Genomic DNA, 20,400 nt, shown 5'->3' with positions numbered 1-20,400 from the left:
AGTTTGGGCTCCATTCCAGCTCTCTGGCATAATAATTGTTCTGTTAGCATTACAGCCAACACTTTAAAATTTGGCTGACACACCCAGGAAAGTGGCTCCCAACATGCTGTATGTGTTAATACAAATAGCCAAGACTGAACTTACACCAGAATTCTTAGGGTTTGTTTGTTTTAAAACAGAGAGCCTGATTTAGGGATTGCTGCATCACAGAACTAGGGCAGGAAAAATAATTTCTCTAATACTGACAGCTGAATTTTCTGTTGTAAAGATGGGATGAGCCTATCTGCATTTAGTCTACCTTCAAAGAAAAAGTTGTGCTCCTCTATAGGTGCAGTTTCCCTTAACACTTATTTATGTCTAACTGAACTATTGCCAAAAGATGCAGTTTCAGTCCCGTTACTACCTTATTCCTTGTGTACATCCTGCTTTCCTGTGTTGATTCAAGCAATTGCAGAATGAGCCAAGTTAGCTTTGCTGATCCAAAAGAAAATTAACCAAAAAAGCAGACATTCCCATCCAGAGTAAATGCAACTTGAAGCCACATAGCCCCCAAAATTGCCACACTACACACATCAGAATGCTTCATTTCTAAGGCTTTTTTAAAGGCATGGGACAAGAGATCTGGAAATGCAGTGTGTTCATCAGACCTGAGGATAATTCTGATGGGAAGGCACCTCAGAAGGTCATCTTGTCCAAACTTCTGCTCAAAGCAGATCAATTCATCCAGGAGATGACAAGACATAATCTACTTACTATCAGGAGCTGTAAAGGTTAAGTGACCTGTTAAGGTTAAGGAGGAGGTAAATGAAGCCTTAGAAAGGCTCAGCAACACATTCACAACAGAAAAAGGGAAAGGTGGGGCAGGGAAACTTGGCTACCCAACTTTTTTTTCTTTTTAAACCAATATTCACTTCCACTCAACAGGAAAACTGGATCAGCTCCAGTTTAATCAGCACTGCACCCACCAGGATCACTATATTGCCCTAGCAAGATGAAGGGAACTGAAAAAACAGCAAGGCATACAGGATCTTCTACAGAGATGCAGGAAGCACAGTAAACTTAAGACTCCTTATTCTGTTGAGAATGGCTTATAGAGTCAGGTCTGCCGTAGAAATGGCACTTCTTTGGAATATTTGCTTCTAGTTAACCTAGAAAAAGTACTCATGCAAGCATCGCTATCATATCAGATACATAGATTATCCTCATTTTCTTAAACCGGTAGGATCCAGGATTTACCCACTTTGTTTTGGACATAAGACTGCATTGGCAGAGAGTGCCAGTCACATGTACATATGCTCTTGGAGCCAGAAGCGCTCCTGTTCTTTGCCTACACAGCACATCACTCAGTAGAGCCACTACTGATATGTGAATTTCCAAAACATAACTGTGTTACACATAATGCAAATAGCCTTATATCTGCACCACTTACTACAGTCCTAAATATTGCTCGTTTAGGAAGCAAAAAGAGACAAAAAGGGGTTGATACTAACTTTTGCTAATCAGAATCATTTTTTTTTAACTGTTTGTTTGTTTGTTTAAAAAAAAGAGACCAGAGAACAGACTGTAAATCCTCCACACTTGAGGGAGTCTATTATTCTAGACCAAACACTCCTCCATAAACCCCATTTTTGTACATGGCTTTGGGAACATCACACAACTTAGATATTACTGCCATAACTGCTAACACATCTACCCCAGTGATTGCTAAGTAAGTTTTACCCTGTGTTACTCACTGCTTGGTGGATGTCAGCCTTCACTTCTTCACTCAGCATTCCCTCAAACACAAAGGAATCGCCAAATTTCTCTGCCTATAGAAAGAACAAAAGATTCAACCATGTTATCAAAGGAGTGTTATTCTTAAAATGCCACTCACATTTAAAGCTTTATCTTATCAAGGATAAGGAAATTCTAGGAGTAATTTTGAGTTCTCTTTCAAGGAAGCTCTTTTGGAACAGAAGAGAAGGCATTTTATCTCTGGGTGTCATTGTTCTTCAACAGCCACTGGACAGATGGCAGCTCACAGAGCTTCTGCAAATGTTTTTACTTCTGTTAATTAAAAATGCAGTTCCAATTGTCCCAACTGCTTTAAAATGCTACAGTCAATAATCTAACATTCAAGGGCATATTTAATTTGTCTTATTTTTCCTTTGGGAATCACCCTAAAAGACTTAGGCCTTGTCACTTACTGCTCCTTCACCATCACTAGCACCGTGTTTTAAAGTGCTGTTACAACAACAATAGAAGAGTTAAAAGTAACCCAATCATTATATCTAGCCTTATATAAAGCCAAAAGAAACAAAAAATACAAATCATTTCAATGAATCACAGTACACAATACCAACATAGGGGTTTTTCCCATGGTAAACTAAGTGAATTGATATACTAGGGAAGTCAAAACATGTTATCAGAATTAAATACATTTGCCCTTCTCAATTTCTTCATTTTATTATAGGCATTCAAAGACTGAGAATGATCACCATGAGCTGCTTCTGCATGCTCAGAACTCTTCAAGAAGCACAGTTTGAAAGAAGGCTCCTATTCACCAAGTAAATTGCAAGAAGTTTTAGCATATGACCGTAATCTTTATACGGTCAGTTTCAGAAAGGAAAGAGAAGAAAAAAAAACAACCTTATTTTTCTCTCCTGCTCAATCTGAAAGACCCAGACAGAAGCAAACAGGTTTATCACCTAAAGGACCCCAGATTTTAGTCTGATAGCCTCCAACGAGGGCTTTTTTTTTTTTTTAATTGGAGTTTGTTAAAAAAGAAAATACTTTTGGTTCAACAAGATAGCTGTACATCTGGCAATTTTTTTCTTCAGCTTTCTATTTGCCACTGGACTTCAGTCTAGTCTGTAATAAATGAAAACCAAGAAGTAGGTTGGCTCTGTTTACCCACAGTAAGTAATGTGGACATTATTTAAATACACAAAAACCTGCTCAGCTGCATCCCAAAAAACCCCCTGCATAATCAGTGCTGTTTACTCTGAGTTCATTTTTCCAAATCCAGGGTAAACGGGGACCCCATGTGAGAGGGGAAGGGAGAAAGTGTAAGTGGAGCACCCAACTACACCAGCTGAGCCATGAAGCGCTGTCTGAAACAGACTTCATCTGATGCAGTGCTACATTCAAGTACCACTGCACATGTGCTCGTTCCAGAAGCTGTTTGCAACAAGTAAGACCTGTTTAAACTAAAAATTTTTAAGCAACCTTTTTTTCATAATGATTGAGCTACGAACTTAAAAACAGAAATAGTGCCATAGATAAAAGAAGCCCTTCATCCACCCAGAAGGATCCTGTCTTCCAAATGAGAACCAGTTTATCAAATGAATTTAGCAAAGTGCCTCCTTTGAGACATGATCATTACCGAGGCTTTTATTTGCCTAAAAGGCCTGTCAGGGTTTTATAAAAGTTGCGTAGGAACAGTCAACTGTCAGGAAAGATCAGAGCCTCAGGCATAGGTAGCTTCTTTCTTGGAAGAACCTTCACATATTCTTTCTTAGTCTGTTGTTCCCAGTAACATGCACAAAACTATTATTATACTTGCTATTATATCTTCTTTAGACAGCAGGGCTTTCTATTGCTCAGCTCATTAGCAAGTAGCTGTGCTGAACTAGCCTGCAGAGTCCTCAGGTATCACAGTTTTTTAAATCCCTTCTCCCCTATTCCTCTAAAATAAGGAAAATCTAACAACATAGTTGTACTGGTGCAAAGATGTCCTAGGACCCAAAGGTCAAAAAAACCCCAAACAAACAAACAAAAACCAAAAAACCCTGCATAGACATCTTCACCCATCTGTTACCTTCACCCAGGTTGCCTCAGTCATACTGCAGGGAAGAAACTAGTTCAGATATCAAGACACTTACCAAATGTAACAGTATACATTTAAATGCCCTTTCAGACCCCTGGGCAGCAAGGCAAGACAACTTCATCCCTCCACTACTTATATCAGAAATATTCTAGTATGCAAGTCCCAAGCAAGTATTGTGACATCCTTCAAAAAAAAAAAAAAAAAAGCCCCTAAGTTTTTAACAGGGATTTTGCCAACACAAAGAAAGATGACAGGAGACTGTATACGCTTCCGCCTTACCTCAGTAATGTACCCAGTAGAATTCACAAATCTCTCAAAATCCTCATTGCTGACCTCGTACTGATCCATGTAGAAACTGTTAACGTGGACTCTTCTAGCAGGCCATTCTCCATCTTGCTGTATTTCAGGCTCATCAGTGCCCATTGTGAACACTCCTCCTGGAATAGTGACCATCTGCAGAGAAAACACCACCCAAAAGATTATGAAAATGAAAGACTGAAAATTCTCTTATCAGTCTTACTCCTCCTCCACTTTATCTTTGGAGGTGCTTTTGCTTTGAGCAGCATTTCACTGACAAAAGCAGCACAACAAAATGGCAACAGTGGCATCTTGATCACCACCTGTTTGGAAGAAATAGCAAGCAGAACTTAAATGGAGAACAAAACCCCCATTTGTAGCTCTTTCTGCATGAAGTCTGGGTAATTCAGAACTTTTACTGAGGGTAATGCTTGTGCTCTAATGAGGAGAAACATGTTCCCTTACTGTACCTAAGAGCCAAGAAACAATCCAGAGTCCTTTTTATTCATTTTCAGATGAGGAATTTTGGCATTTCACTCTATTCCTAGGAAGGCTTGATGCATCAATGAAGAATCTGGAGATTATGAAACTGTAAAGTGCTCTTTTGCGGACAAGCCTATGCTTGTTTGCATACTAACTACACATGGTTTTTCATTTAATAACAGGCACATGCAGCATTTTATTACCAACCATGCTGCTAACTGGCAGGTAGACACAGCACCTGCAGCTCTGTGTGCCAGAGATGAGACAAACCTTCAAGTCAGTTATATTCCACTCCTCTGGAAGACTGGCCTTGGGCAAGAGCCTCAAGCTTCAGAAGTAAAGGATGAGTGACAGAGTAACATTTTAACTCTTTCAAGAAGATGCTTTCCCTTTAAGGCCTCAGCCAGTTTCCAGAGAAACAAAACACATTTTCCCTCAGCTTTAGTGGGCTCTTTCCAGGAAGACAAAGGCCCCAGAGGCCTTGTCATGCCTCATCAGATGTTTCCTGGGAGCCCTCTAAAGACCACAGACTGAGCAACATGCTCCTCACCCAAAAAAACAAGAGCACCCATGATCCCTGCTCAGAAGCCCATGCTGGAATGAAGAATGACAGCTCAGGCTGTGTAAAATCTTCCCAACGGGCAGGTGATGTTTCAAGGGCTGACACTACCCAAGAGCTAGCTTGCCAAGAAGTTACCCAACTCATCATCAACAGATGAAAGAACGGGGGAAGAAAACTCCCTCTCTCCTTTCTTTTCAGCATTCCTGAGCTACCTACACCCCCTAACTCACATTGAATTCAGCCACCTCATTCCTCCTCTGGCAATGGTCAGAGGTTGTGAGTGAATAAGCCCCAAAAAAGCCAGCCAGCACTGACAGGCATCCACTGTGGAAAATAATCTGGCATATCATATTGCACCTGGGCATACCCTGGCAGTGATCTGTGATCACACGCTACTTTTACAAGGAATTCAAGCAGGCAGACCAGTGACAGAAACGAAAATTAGCAAAGTCAGTTCTAAGAGATAGCAGCATTTTTTTTTGCAAGATCCTCATGCAAAAGGATGCAGGAAATTCAAGTCTAATAACAGAAATATTCACTGAGAGAGAAGTTTCCAGAGTAGTACACTTCTAACACTACTCCAGAACTGTAGTTTAAGTTCTGACAGAAAAAGAAGCCTGGGTTTTAGATGTACAAGAGTTCAAAGAAAATTCCATATACATATAGTGGAATAACACAGTATGTAACGTATATTAAAAGTAGCCAAACTGCAGAGATAGGGTTGTAAAAAATGTGAACTGATATAACATTATTTAGATGAAGAGGTGGGTTCACAGAACCAAACATTAACTTTGGACTTTGTACAAATAGCCATTTTGCAGCACAGCCTAGATTATAGGACCTTGATTATTCTATCATTGGAATTTTTGGGATTTTTTCTTACTTTACAAGATTCTTTTCATAAAGTTGGATGCTTTCACCAAAACAGTTTATCTGGATGCCCGCACTGCCTCACAAACCAGGCAGACAAAAAGAATCACTAGTTACCTTCCAGCTTCTGGATTTTACTGTTATTTATGTTCAGATCAGCTATCCAGCACCTCTCCCTATTCTTAAGAGAATTTGGAGTATTTGACATAACCTTACATATCCAATTTAATTGTTTCTTCACCACTATAGATCTCTCCTTTTGCTTGGGTCTCTCCCAGTGACACTTAAAATTCACACAACTTGCAGAAGAGCTGTAAGAAGTGCTACAAATACTTTTTCCTTTGAACTAACCACATTTGAAGCTAGCTGCATCCTCATAACGTTTTCTCCACTAAAAAGAATGTGAGCACTTACTGATTGCCTTTAACTGAATCCACAAAAGGGCTTCAGGATAAATTTGCTTACATTTTTTAGGACTTAGGGAATGACAACATGGTACAAAGTTGCACCGCTTCCTTCCTTCCAATCTCTTTCCAACCCACTGTAGCTAAAACAACTCCTTGAAGCAGTCTTCAAAGCAAGATTCAGAGCCCACTAGTGAGCTGCTGTCTAAAAGCATGTGAAAAATTAACTCTTCCTTTACAGCCTAGCATTCATTTCCAAAACCTGAAAAATCGATAGATTGCCAGTATATGTTCAGCTAGGAATGTCCAAAGGCTTCCTTATGGACCTGCTGCTTTTGCAGCCCTCTCACACAGTTACAACTGAGACTTCTGGCACGTCCACCAATGCTGTGTCCAACACTGATACCAAATATTGATTCCACAGGATTAGTCTCCCCCACCAAGGCTCATTTCACAGCTCCACCTCCTGTTTGGAAATAAGACCTTCCTTTGACAGCCAGCTTTATGATAACACCACATCGCAGGCTGCAAGGCTCAGATGTCTGACAGCACTCTTCAGCTGAGAACGGTGGAATACAACATTAAGTAAAGAACAGATTTTCTGCATAGACAACACATCCAGAAACCACATTTGCATAGTTAATTAAGCAGCTTTAACATCCAGTTTTAAAATACCAGTAGCTAACACTGAGGAACTGATCTCCAATAAATATCAAAGTTGAACTATGGAGGCAGAAATGCAACAGCAGAGGCTGACAGATACATCATTTACCGTATTAAGTAGTGTGCAACAATAATCGCCTGTATCTTCACAATATTACTTAACTAGCACATGCAGTTCATTGTCCTCAAAGCTCAACTTCAACAACAGGGACCGAATTTGCCTATGATTATACTTATGTTGAAAGTATTATGGTAATGTAGAGCAGACCCACTACAGTACTAGCTCCCTGTTTCTAAGGATGTAGTGGAAATAATTCATCTCAGTTGTGGCTGAGGTAGAAGCCAATTTTTCCCTCACTTCCCTTCTGGTAAAAATGTTTTCTAGCTAAGCATAATCCAGTTATGTTGTGAACATAGCTGAAAATCCATCAGTAATTAGTTTTCATTATCTGCTGTTGAAGTTGCCAGCTTCCTTGCATAAAGTAAGAGTCAAATGATTTTTTCACCCTACAGTGAAACTCACAGTGAAATGCTGAAATTTGTTACATGAAACGTATATTAGTGACAGAGAGCCCCAGTGCAATATGGATTATTTAATTCATACTCTTTAAATATTCTCAAATATCTTCAGTGCAGCCTGCAATAGTAAACTCATAATTACCACTGTGCATCTTTCCCTTTACTTGGTAAGTTTCCACACTGCCTGTGAGACACAGCCTTTTTCCAAGCTGACGCAGCTTCCCAGTGTTACAACACCAAGAGGCAATTAGAGAGGCAGCCCCTCACATTTTTGCTATTTGCAGGCCATCTCGCACAAGAACAAGATCCAAGCCTGCTGTGATATAATTTTGTCTGCCAAAGTTTACTAGCACCTTTCATGAAATTAAACAGCAACCCCATTTCTAATAATTGAAGATTTAATCCAGTGAGGCATTTGGTGTCCAATGATACAAAAAGTCTCAGTATCCCTTCGCAGTAAGCACAGTCATAGCACATCAACCCACTTCAAACTCTGCCTTCATCAAGAAGGCACATTCAGCTCTGGACGGTGTCTTTCAGAAGAGCAGCAACAGCAGCAGCAATAGAAAGGAATAAGCAATTAAAGAGACTTTCACTTGAAGAGAACCTTAAAGGATATATAGATATGGATACATAAATGATGGCTTTGCTGTAATACACACAAGAGACCTGATGCATCGCTTGTCAGTGTTTCAATTCCATGGATACTGACACAGACCTAAAAGAGATGGCTGTGGGGAAACCAGAGCCACAGTAGAGCTGATGTTCACCAAGTAAGGGACTACACTAACAGAGCTGCCACCTCCCTGGGCCGTACGGCAACAGACAACCCCACTTAAGTGAGCACGCTGGCACATGTACACCCAGTGTTAGCCAGTTAAAGGTGTAGGCAGGCCTGCCAAAACAAGCAGCCAAGAAAAACACCTCGAATTGGTTTGTCATGTCTCAGCTTTGCACAGGGAGGTGCGATCGGGGCAGACACGGGTGGGGACGCAGGGAAGGCCACCAGGACACGGGCACCGCTGCCGAGGCCTCTCTCCATCTTCAGGAGCACCCAAACGGCCCGGGAGACGCTCGGGCTCTCTGAGTGGGAAACGTGAGACGGGACCGGCCGAAGCACCCGTGCCCAAGCAGAGGCTCTCACCAATCAGGCCCAAGAGAGCTCTGAAGCAGCTTTAATTTGAGTTTCTGCACAGAAGCCCGCTCGCTCGCGGTTCTCCGTTAACCCCCCGAGCACCGCAGGAGGCCCCGCTTCGCCCAGCACCGCCGGGGACGCCCCACGGCCCGGCCCGGCCCGACCCGCGGGGGCCGCCGCACCCGCCCGCCCCCTCAGCGCGCTCGGCCTCCCGCCTCAGGGCGCGGCGACAACCGCCTCGCGGGGCGCGGCAGCGCGCGCGACTCCCCCCGCCCCACGCGCGCCTCGCCTCGCCCCGCCGCTCACCGGCCTGTGCCCAGTGTTCCGGCTGCCGCTCGCCGCCGTCGCCGAGTACCGCCGCGCTGCTACCTCCCGCCCGTCACCGTCACCGTCACCGCCACCGCCACCGCCACGGCTAGCGCTGCACCCGCAGTCCCCACCGGGTGCTGCCCCCTCAGCTGCTCCGGCAGCCGCCGCCAGCCCCAGCAGCAGGAAAAGGCAGCGCGGCACCCAGGCCCGGGCTGCTGCGGGCGCAGCCATGTTGGCGGAGGCACCACGTGCCGCCCGCGGTCAGGTGACGAGCCGCGCCTCAAAGGGGCACTGCCGCGGCCCGGAGGGGGCGGCTGGCGGGGGCGGGCCCTCTGTGCCCGGCCTGGCCCCTCACCGCCGTTCCCGCCCCCCGGGGCGGCTGTTCGCGCACCTCAGAGGCAGTTGGGGCGCTGCCGCCCGGCTCGGCCCCCGCGGGGACCCCGCCGGCGGGCGCCTCGGGGGTCCCGCGAAGAGCAGCGTGTGGCTCTGCCCGAGCGCCCGCCGGGCCGGGCCGGGCTGGGCCGGCCTCACACCACGCGAAGCGCACAGATACTTGTCTAGTTTGTGTTTTGTCTCCGACAGGTATGTGAGGCTTTGTGAGAAGAGTGAGGGAGCGGGGGGAGCATCGCTCACTGGAGCGACGGAGGCATATCCCCGTCAGGCGCACCCTGGGAGGGTGACCATGCTGCCCAGAGCCTCTTCTTGTAGTCATTCCTGAGTTGGATTTGAAGTTTGCCTTTCCATTGTCTAAAAATGACGAGGTGCTGAAGCAAACATGGCCTAAATAAAGCACACAGACCTGTGCTTTTGGAGAGACACTGGATCCAGTGCTCTGGTACCTAACGGATAGTATTTAATGTATATGGTATTCAGGTTTATTCAAGATGTATGTTACAATTAACATTCTTGAGAAAAATATGTACATGAAATGAATGCAGATAGGACTGTGTTCCCAAAAATAATTTCTTAGCTATCCATCAATATAATCCCTTGGCACAACACAGCTGTTTACGGCTCATTTCACCTCCACAGGAAAATATAGCGAAATACAGACACTGCCTTTAAGTATTCCCACTTTAACATGTCAAAAACTGCAACTAGGTGTCATTGTAGATGACCGATTTATGTTACTTAGCAATATTCATAGTAAGGGGAAGTTCAAATTGTGTCAGTATCGCTCAGCAGAAGTGAGGACTGGCCCTTCCGTAAACTCTCTTGGAAATCATTGCTAGTAACTTGCACCAAGGATAGTGTTCTTGAGGCCTTGGTCTCCGGCTGAGGCCATAAGTATTCATGCGTGTTTTAAGCTCACTCTTTCTTTCTCTTTTGCAGCAAATTGCTGCAATGAAACTGCAGCTGAAGGACAGCCAACAGCATGTAGATAACATTAATGTCAGAGACTCGTACAAGGTGCAGGTCTAAGGCCCAAAAAGTAAGTGCTTACACCTTTGTGTTCAATAGCAGTATGTAACGTAAGAGTGCGTACATGCCTTCCTCCTAAGAGAACCCTCATCTCCTCTATTAATGGGGGATGATGCAACTCAGCATCATTTCAGAATAAGGACTTAGGAAAAAATAAAGAAATGGTAAATTCCTTGGGCCCTTCTGTTTGTGTATCTATCCTGGGATTTCAGTTTTTCACACTTAAAAATGGATTTTACCAAGTATGACACAACCGCCTTTATAGCAAAAACATCACCATGGAGGGGGGAAAACATCACTCGAAGGGGAAAAGGAGAAACCTGCTTTTCTTTCCAAGTGAACATCAAATCCTGTAACTGCAGTTTGGGGTTTTTTTTACAGGAGTTTTCAGTTCAGGTGACTGAGAAGCAGTTTGTCACAAGCCAGGTGAATGGCAACATACTAGTGTACAAGCCAAGCAGGTCAGGAATGGAAACGTACTTTACAGAGGCACAATGGTCTCCTGCTTTGCTCTTGGGAGAGGTAGCAATTTGCTGTTAGTAGCAAGAAGCAAATTACTACCCCACTCTGTGCCAGCTTGGCTGGCTGGGACTTTGTGATCAGACCAAAGGCTCTTCCCACTCACCGTCCCCCTGCTAAGGAGCTGAGGGAGTAGCAGGTGCAGATGCCTGCTTTCTTGTGTGACATAAATCCAAAGTCCTGCTATCTCATTCACAGGCAGAAAGGGTGCACTGCTTTTGTATTCCCGTGTATCTGTTGCACAGCCAAGGTACATAGCCTAAGGCAGATGGTGATCAGCTGTCGAAATCCAGAACTGTCAGTACCTTCTACATCAGGGAACTGGTAATGCCCTTGTTGTCCTCCATTTTTCCTGTGGTTCACTGCAGTTGTTGAAGATTTTGGTGCTCTATCATTGTCCTGGTTTTGGCTGAGATAGAGTTCATTTTATTCCTAGTAAGTGGTATAGTGCTGTGTTTTGGATTTAGCATGAGAATAATGTTGATAACAGACTGATGTTTTAGTTGTTGCTGAGCAGGGCTTACACTAAGTCAAGGACTTTTCAGCTTCTCATACTGCCCTGCCACCGAGGAGGCTGGGGGTGCACAAGAAGCTGGGAGGGGACACAGCCGGGACAGCTGACTCCAACTGACCACAGGGATACTCCATACCATATATACATGATGGTATGGTTCAGAAAAACTGGGGAGAGTTGGCCGGGGGGGCACGGCCGCTGCTCAGTAACTGGCTGGGCATTGGTCAGTGGGTGGTGAGCAATTGCATTGTGCATCAGTTGTTTTGTACGTTATTTTCTCATTATTATTTTCCCTTCCTTTTCTGTCCTATTAAATTTCCTTTATCTCAACCCACGAGTTTTACCTTTTTTCCAATTCTCTCCCCTGTCCCACTGGAGGGGAGTGAGCGCATGGCTGTGTGGTGTTTAGCTGCCTGAAGGATTAAACCACAACAGTCATGTAAATCTTTACTTTGTGTGGGAGCTTCTGTTCAGGACTGTCAGCAGAATGGATCTTCTTCTGGATCCTCCACTATGCTGAAAGAAACCTTTACTCATTCTGTGGGGTATTAATTAAAAATATCTAATATAATTTTTCCCTATGCAGATTAGGACTGTGCAGCAAAAAGAAGCATGGCCATAGTGAACAAGGGGTGGGGGTTTTTGTTGTTTTGTATTAGTACTGGAAAGGAACAGTACTCAACTGTATTTGCTGTATGAAATTTTACTGTGTGTAAAATGACAGTGCTGGCAGTCTTCACAAGCATGCATTTCAATTATCCATCATTAGTCCCTTTTGCCCTGTGACGTACTTAGAAAAGCAACAGAGTGCAGGAAAACAAATGAATACAAATTTAATTATAAAATCAACCCTTGCTGCTTCGGGGTCAGAAAATGTAAACATTCCTTTTATGTTGAAACAGTGATCATAGCCCTGTGCATTAATGAATCTCTATGAAAATGCAAAGTAAATATAACTTATTTTCTCCTTCCAAATTTCCAATGCAATTTACTGAAATGACAGCAAAATCTAGGTATCCAAATTCTGCAGTCTTCTAGAACTGAAAACAGTTTGCCAGGATAACTTCCCCTTATTAAAGCCATGGGATTCTGGCTCTGTCATGATGGAATTCAAGAAAATCAGCTAATTTCCAATGAGCTGGGACAGTTCTCTAGTGTATCTTGCCCACTTGTTCTCATTGCTTGCTCGTTTTCCTAGAATTCTTTTCTGCATCATTTGTGTACTTCCATCAGGAAGGTTTATGTTCCTTATTCTCTTAGGAGACTAGAAGAAATAATTACAATTACAGTTTGCTTCTGAGCAACATCCAACTTCCAGTTTGTAATCCTGAGGACTTCTGAGAACTTTTCCTGGTGTCATTTATTGATCATGTTTCTTCTCCTAAGTTATTTGTTCACAGGCAGCTAGTCTCTTCCACACAGGGTTTAATTATTCTCTTTCCTCGCACTGAGTGCGCCATACTTCAGGATTAAGACACTGATTTCACCGCTATTAAAATATTATAGAAATGAGAGATTTTTCAGCACTTAGCTGAAAAGCTGAGATGTTGCCTAGCATTTGTCCCTATTGTTAGTAGTGCTTTTCATCTCCTAGTGCTGCAGTGCTGGCATGGACACCTCTGATGACGGGAAGCTTTTGTGATCATCTACCTCATCATGAAGACCAGACACAAGCAAGATTAGACAGTTTGATCCTTAGAGTCCTGGTGGCTACCTAGAATATTCCTGTTCTAATTTTTCTTTCAGGGCTGCTGCTTGTGCAGCTGAACCAACAGCAGAGACAGAGACAGAGCAGACCTACCCAGCAGGCCGGAGTGTTTTCCGTGCAAAATAGTCCAAATAAGTCAACAGTTAATTGCAAATTGGTCAGCATAAAACAAGATAATACTGTTCTTCTTCTTGACAAATAAAAGACTTCAAACTTTGTCTTAACATCTTTCATCAATGTTGAATCCACATAATTGCTACAAATAAAGTAGCAATGGACCAGAGTAAGGTTCAAAAAGGAGAAAAAGAACAGAGTTCTCCAACAGCAAAAAAAAAAATCTCTTGCAAGGTGTTTTCCTGTGACTGAAATAACATATGTGATTGGGCTAAACATCTATATTACAGCACTCTAAAGACTGAAGTGATGTCTACCAAGTAGTATTTTTTTCACTATTTCCTTTCTGAATTCTTGAACAGTTCTCATTCCTTAGACCCTCATTGTCTATGTGCGTGTGATCTAAGCCCAACCCCTTGTTTGCTACTGAGCGAATAGGACTCTATTCCCCATCTCAGGGGCTACTTGCTGTAGTTCACATTATCAATGAAACAGTTGCTTTAAGATAATAACTCTAAGCTACTTCTGAGTGTGAAATTTTTCATTCCCAGACTGCTCTACTGTTTCACCTCTTCTTAAAGCTAAAAGATTATAGGAACCTTATGAACTCACCATGCCTGCAGCAGCATCCCAAAGCAAGTTCCTAGAGAGAAATGGAAACATTTTCCACTGTTGGAAGTTTTCATGATTATCTTGTCTTTGTCAGTACTCCTTCAAATCTAGCAAGTTCTTTGCAGTACTTGATCAGTATTTTTGGCTGAAGGGCCTTCAGTAGCACAAACTCCACAGCCTTTGAAGAACTGACCAAGACCCAGAAGCAAATGTACTCCATGAGAGAAAATGTAGCCTTTGATATTCTGCCTTCCAGAGAGGCTGCAAGATCAGAGGACTGGTAGGCTGCAGAAGGAGCAGGAGACAAATGACATGACTGCTGTAGGAGAAGCGTGGAGAGATGTATGCAACTCTTCGGACAACAAAGTGAGGATTTGCAGGCTGGGATAGAGCAGAATGCCTCCTCTGCTGTCTCCTACGCATCCCATATTCACAGAACTTCATACTGTCAGGTTGGGTGTGGCTGGGGGACCTGTTCATCCTCTGTCTGTGGGAAGTCCCCCAAAACTCTGGCTGACATTACATGCAATTTCTAACATACTGCTGCTGCTCTTATTTAGCACTCAGTAGATATTTCAAGGCATAGTGCCAGTGTAACCGCTAAAGGTGTTCAGTGGGCAAAGCTCTTTGCCACTGGCTCTAGTGACAGTCCTTATGTCACTGCCTAAGTGCACCAGACGTTCTAGCCATTCACTGTCCTCAGCCTACTAAAGTCATCCAGAGATTAGATTTGATTACATGAGAATTCATTAGGATTACCTAATGATATTAGGCACCATTACTCTGCCAAATTTCTGATCAGTAATGGCTTGTAGTATTGCAGCCATTTATGAAAACCATAGAACTCTATTCACTGACCTTTGCTTACGTTCCTAAGTCATGGACTTCAGCTTCTGCATATTCTGGCTCGATAGCCACAATTACAACTCCTCTGATGTTCCTTTTTAGTGAAGAACCAATATAGTGCTGGGTTGTGTTGAATCGGACCACTGGCTGATCTGAGCTTGTTGCCTTTCTCCAGCAGCAGTCCGCTGCTGTAGAGAGAGAAACAAGCCATGAGCATGGCAGCAGCAGTTACACACCAGTTCCTATCTGCTGTCTCAGGCAGCAGGTAGGTGCGGGTGGAAGCGAGAGGAGGGAAGTGTTTTCTTCACCTTACGCCAATTAAAGTGATACAGCAGTTCTGCAGCGCAAACATTGCAGCCGCTTCAGTGAGGCACTTTGTGCTGCCAAACACAGCAACTTGGACCCTACAGAGGGCATAAAAATTACAGTATTATCTTGGATGGTATACCTTGACTAATATTTTAAGGACAAATAATTGCATAATGTAATAGATAAAAGGAAGTATTACCTATTTTTTATCACTGCTGGTCATTCTGGCTTAAGTTGCGTTGTCAGTAGACAGGCTTTAACGTTAGCAGCATCCCTATGCCAGACAGTCTTACCGAAGAGGACGCCAAGTAAAACTCACTACTTTCAAAGTTTTAAACTCTTCCGCGAAAATAGCTGGTTTACCCCACATTACCACACTTCCGTACAGCTGACCGTTCTCAGTGAAAGGCTCTTGTCGTCCAATAATTGAATTACCCCAGAAGTGAAAGCCGCGTGTGTAAATAACCTTGCGAAATCTCCATCCCTCGTATGTGAGCGCAAGGGTTTCAGCGTGATCTCTCCGCTCTTGTGCACTTCCCAAACCGCGCTGAGACCTGCATTTACGAAGTATTTATTTTTCCTGGCTTGGTTTTCTTGCAGTTTATGTGGCTGGTAAAACAGTGCCGGTGCATCCCGCTACCCCTCGGCGGCAGGTGGGCGCTTCGGGAGCGCTGTCCGCTCCCGCCGCCCGCCCGGTGCCGGGGCTCTCTGCGATCCCCCCTCCCCCCCCGACGAAATACAGTTCCGAGCCCCTACACTTAGGACAACCGCACGTTTTGAACACACAGGCCTCTGAGAGTCTCGGCCACCGGCAGGAGCCGACAGCCGGCGGAGCCCGCGCAGCAGTGCCCGGCCCGGGGAGCCCGCGGCGCCGGCACCGCTCCGGGGGTCGCCCCGGCCCGGCCCGCCCCTCCCCGCCCGCCCGCCGGCTCGGGGCGCGGCGCGGGGCACGCCGGGAGTTGTAGTCCCGCGGGGGCGCTCCCCGGCGGCAGCGCGGCGCCGCCAGGACTCCGCTACCCAGAGAGCCCCGCGGGGGTATATAGAGCGCGGCAGCGAGCTCCGAGCGCAGTAACCATGTGGATGTGCAGCTGAGGCGGCGGCAGGCGGGGGGAGCTCGGCGCAGCCTCCATCCTAACGGGACCGGGCAGCGCCGCGCCGCCAGCATGGGGCTGCCGAGGCGCCGCTAGCCCACCCCGCCGCCACCGGAGCCAGGTAGGGTCGAGGCGGGGAGCGGGCAGGCAGGGGCTGCGGCAGCGGCTGGGGAGGGAGGCGGCGAGCCCGCCCCGCTCCGGCCGCCGGGGCAGCCCCCTTCCCCGGCCGCCGTTGGGCTGCGGGCGCGGGGCCGGCCCGGGCGGGGCGGGGGGGCCAGGACAGGCAGCCCTCCGCCGCGCCGGTGCTGAGGCTGGGCCGGCGGAGCGGTGCTCGGCGGGGATGCCCGGCCGCGGGAGCCCCCGCTGGAGGGGGCAGAGACCTCTCCGCCCTCCCGGCTCGGCGGGGAGCGGAGCCTGGTTCCGCAGTGCCTGTGGGCGCCCAGCTGCGCCGGGCGGGGGTGAGCGCTGCTGCCCCCGGGCCGGGCCGGGACCGGGGTCGCCGCTCGGGGCTCGCCGCCGCCTCTCTCCGCGGGACGGCCGAGGCCTCGGCGGCGGAGCAGCGTGTCCGCTCCAACTTTCCCCGTGTTTTTCCTCTCGTACTTGAGGCACAGTTGCAAGGGATGTTTCGCGTTATGTAAACACTTGCGAGCGCTGATGGGGACTTGGCGATGGGCGATCTTATTCTTAAATGGTCAAAAGCTGGGCAACTGTGGGTGGATATTTCCGAGGGTCTTGGTAACTGGTCTGACATGCCAAATATTTAGCTGTTTCCTGGACTACAATAACTGGACTTAAGCGGGGGGGGGGGAGGGGGCACATGTGCATTCCCCATGTACGTGGGATGTGCCGTACTTCTGAGCGGGTTTACGTCTTCATGCTAAAAGCTGAATTATTGCTCGTTACGCTGGTTGTTTTGGGGCTGAAGACTGCCTTTTGGCTCCTCTGACTGTGCAGGGAGACTACGTGTGCCTGTTGCTCCACGGACCCTTGTGTTACCCCGCGTGTAGGGAGGCTTTGCTGTAGAGCTGCATGCAGCAGTGGGCTTGATGCAATGGCGAAGGCTTGGGGTCGGTCAGGCTTCCCTTTCTAGTATAAAACCTCTTTGTCCCGTGTGGGATCAGTCTGGCTCACAGTAGTTTGTATAAAAAACTCCACAGGTGAAAGGTTTGAATTACTGCATCCAATGTATTGCCTTACGCACTGTGCAACAGTTCGCATGTGCCTGCGCAGCTGCAGATGGATTGGGCTGTGGTGTTGCTACTCGCAAATCTGGAAGGGAAGACATGGCTAATACAGTCCAGATCCTTGCCTTATGAAGATTTAGTGACTCGAAGTCACGCGTGGAGTAGTGTGCGTGTGTGGTAGCTGTTTGTTTTATTTATTAATGAGGGCCAGTACCTGTGCATGTGTTTTATTTCTTAAATGTGCACTTTGTTATTTGTCTTTGAGTTTCTTTTTCTGTGCTCAGAAATTTGCCTGATATCCCAGGACTTCCAAACCTGTTGAGCCAAAAGACTCGCTGACTCAGAGCCCGGTCCAAAGGCCCACATCTGAATTGCTTTCCTCGCAGGGTTCAGCCGCATGAGTGTGGGATACAATATGAAGCCAGTATCCATTTCTTTCCCTCGGTGGTTTCTCTGTGGCTAAGTTAACAGGCTGCCAGGCCCTCGATTTTTTGTTTGTTTATTTTCTAAACCTCTACTTTAAGCCAATTTCCTTGCACAGCAAATATTCCAGGTTCTAAATGCTCAGTGGTTTTGCCGGTGTAAGGTCAGTGCCTGAAACAATAACAGTGTTGCGTGGCATTGTGACTGTAGCAAAGCATTGGTTGTCCAACACTGGTGGTTCAGTGAGTGGAGAAAACTGGTGGCATCTATCAGGCCAAAAATTCTGGCATAACAGGACACTTGATGAAACAAATGTGAAAGTTGATTGCTATGGAAACCAGCAACTTGAAATGGTGCAAATGTGTGGTGGTCAGTGTGTGTAAACCAAAAGAGGAGTCACTGTGGAAATGAAAAACACAATTCTGGTGTTTTTTCAAAACAAGCTGTTACAGGAGTGCTGTCAAGTAAGCTGTTTGCTGAGCTAATTATTTTTAATGTGTTCTTTAAGCCATCTTTTGTTTGTCAATTACATTTTTTTCTTCTTAAAATATCTTATTCCACCCTGAGATTAAAGTGTTTGATTAGATGAGTTTTTTCCCCATCTGCTTGTTTTGCAGTGTTGATTAAGCCTTGAAATAGGGAGTGATCTGGTTTCCTCTTACAGGGGTTCATAAATTAGGAAGTAAACAAGCAGCAAGAGTAACTTTGGTTTGCCTTTGCAATTGTGGGGTGGAGCTTAACTGTGGGAAATAGTATATTTTTCTAAGATTTGCTAGTCCTGAACACCATCGCTGGAGGGTGGAAAAGGCCCTAGTGAAGAACACTGAAGGGGCGAGCACTTGGTCAGTGTGTTTCTTCGGTGACCGCTGGAGCCGCAGGTCTGGGTAAGAACAGCTGGATGGAGGAGTTGTACTGGGACTGATAAGCAGGGTGGAGGGTGGTGTAAATGACAGCTGTGGTCTCTGGTTATAAACGAGGAGTGTAATGCGATCTTATTAATGGCACTGTGGAGAGGACTGACCTCTCGCATCACCTCAACAAATCCATGTTGGTGTGGGGTAGACTAGAAAGTGGAAAAATCAAGTTCAAGTGAAGAAATAATATCAAGTCCTGGCAGCTCACAAGTGCCATCGCAACACAGAGTGACACTTGCAAACCATGACATCCTGCTGTTATGTGGTGTGAGGTCTTGGTCTAATTTTATAGTAACTCTTCTTGTAAAGGCAATGCTGAATGAGCATTACAATGTGGCAGTGTGAGAAGATGGCCAGTCACCTGCAAGGGCAGCAGATTTTAGATGAAATGTGCAAGCAAGGTTCCAGCTCCTCCAGTACTCTGTGTGCGTACACCAGGGGAAAGGCGGCTGATCAGATACCTACTGGTGTGGTCCAGAAGCCCATTCTGGAAGCAGGAGTTCCTTTCAGCTGCTTCCTGTAAGATGGGCTGGTGTCTCCTGATAAATTGCTGAAATGGACAGCATTGAGGTGAAATGTCTTTTTCAGTGCTATAAAGCAGGCTTAAAACAGGGCCCAGGTATCTGGAGCCTTTGTCTTGTACCTGCCCTACGACGAAGCAGTCAGAAGAGCAGGTGTAGCCTGTTCTGGTTGTTTTGTTGACTGTGCTGTTCCCCTGTGATGCTATGCATGGTAATTCTTCAGTGCATAGCGTACTCCTTAGGAGTATCTGATGTGTCAAGTTGCAGAGTGTACTGGGAGTCTTTGAGACATTATTACCCCATAAATATAAGATAGTTGTAGGATTATGTCTTAAAGATGGGAGGAATATCAAGATCCCGTGGGAGGTGGGATGAGGGTAGTGGCTCTGTAGTAGCTGGTAGACGAGCTGCTCACTCGCCCGTGGGTGAGTGTGAGGGAAGGCAGCTTCACCAAAGCAGCTTATGGAGGCCAGAGGGGTTTAGAGGTAGAAAATGGTGTGCTGCTAGAAAGTTATGTAAATGTAATGTTTCTGTCACAACGCAACTGGTATTAATCCAGTTTGGTAAAAATCTGCCTACAGTACATTCCAAATTAGTTTCTTCTGCTGCTGAGATAGCACTTTCACTGGTTTCTATTGCTTCAGTAGCCTGGAGCCTTTTTTCTGCCTTTTTTTTTTTGTGATAGCACAGAAGATGAGTTAAAAGCCATTGATCAGTTTCATATAGTGGCCTATGCTGGGTACAGACAGGTACTGCTTTACTGGGTGCTGTAAAGGAGAAGACCTGTAAAGCTAGTGGACAGTATCTCTGGGCTGCTAAGCCAGATCCTGTCTGTGTCCATAGCTATTCAAAATTATTCCTGTGCTCTTCCGCTGTGCATCTCCCAGAGGCTGCTGTGGGAGGCAGGATGCCAAGCAGCACAAGCTTTGATCTGGCTCAATATTCCTTTCTGATTTCTGTTCCCACCGGACACTACAAAAGCACTACAGCAATTGTTGCCTGGTTCTCTGTCTTGGCACCGATGGACAGTGGCTGGGTATGGAGGCAGAACCCTCTTTCCAGGGTGCTGCAGCTGCTCATGAGATTGGCAGAGGCAACCGCAGGAAGCGTGTGTTATTCTTGCTTGTTCTGTACCTGTTGAGAAAGTACTTTTCCAAGTCTTCAGAACAGTTG

General features: G+C 45.8%; 2 protein-coding genes and 1 long non-coding RNA gene across 6 annotated transcripts in view; 2 read left to right on the top strand and 1 right to left on the bottom strand.

Moving 5' to 3' along the window:
- Positions 1-9,338, bottom strand: part of SUMF1 (sulfatase modifying factor 1) — a 39,233-nt gene extending 29,895 nt beyond the window's left edge. The window contains exons 1-3 of one of the 2 annotated variants that reach the window (XM_072875829.1): positions 9,048-9,338; positions 4,088-4,261; positions 1,734-1,808 (exon numbers count right to left, since the gene is read on the bottom strand). In XM_072875829.1, the coding sequence (XP_072731930.1) occupies positions 1,734-1,808; positions 4,088-4,261; positions 9,048-9,281 (483 nt within the window). In that variant the 5' untranslated portion in view covers positions 9,282-9,338. The remainder of the gene's footprint in view (positions 1-1,733; positions 1,809-4,087; positions 4,262-9,047) is intronic. The other variant, XM_072875828.1, reaches the window with a different exon arrangement.
- Positions 9,339-13,390, top strand: LOC140657991 (uncharacterized). 2 transcript variants are annotated; one of them, XR_012044568.1, is made up of 3 exons: positions 9,339-9,632; positions 10,383-10,482; positions 13,252-13,390. It is a non-coding gene; the product is annotated as an uncharacterized lncRNA (long non-coding RNA). The 2 variants fall into 2 exon arrangements; XR_012044567.1 differs by having other exon boundaries at positions 13,100-13,390.
- A 2,772-nt stretch (positions 13,391-16,162) lies between these two features.
- ITPR1 (inositol 1,4,5-trisphosphate receptor type 1) overlaps positions 16,163-20,400 on the top strand; it is a 180,194-nt gene continuing 175,956 nt past the window's right edge. For both annotated transcript variants that reach the window (XM_072875732.1, XM_072875731.1), the window contains exon 1: positions 16,163-16,306. The gene's annotated coding sequence lies outside the window, so the exon portion shown is untranslated. The remainder of the gene's footprint in view (positions 16,307-20,400) is intronic.

This window comes from Ciconia boyciana, chromosome 11, assembly GCF_034638445.1.
Source record: "Ciconia boyciana chromosome 11, ASM3463844v1, whole genome shotgun sequence".
Lineage (NCBI taxonomy): Eukaryota > Metazoa > Chordata > Aves > Ciconiiformes > Ciconiidae > Ciconia > Ciconia boyciana.
The sequence above is the reverse complement of the archived record's forward strand: the minus strand, read 5'-3'. Positions and strand labels throughout refer to the sequence as shown.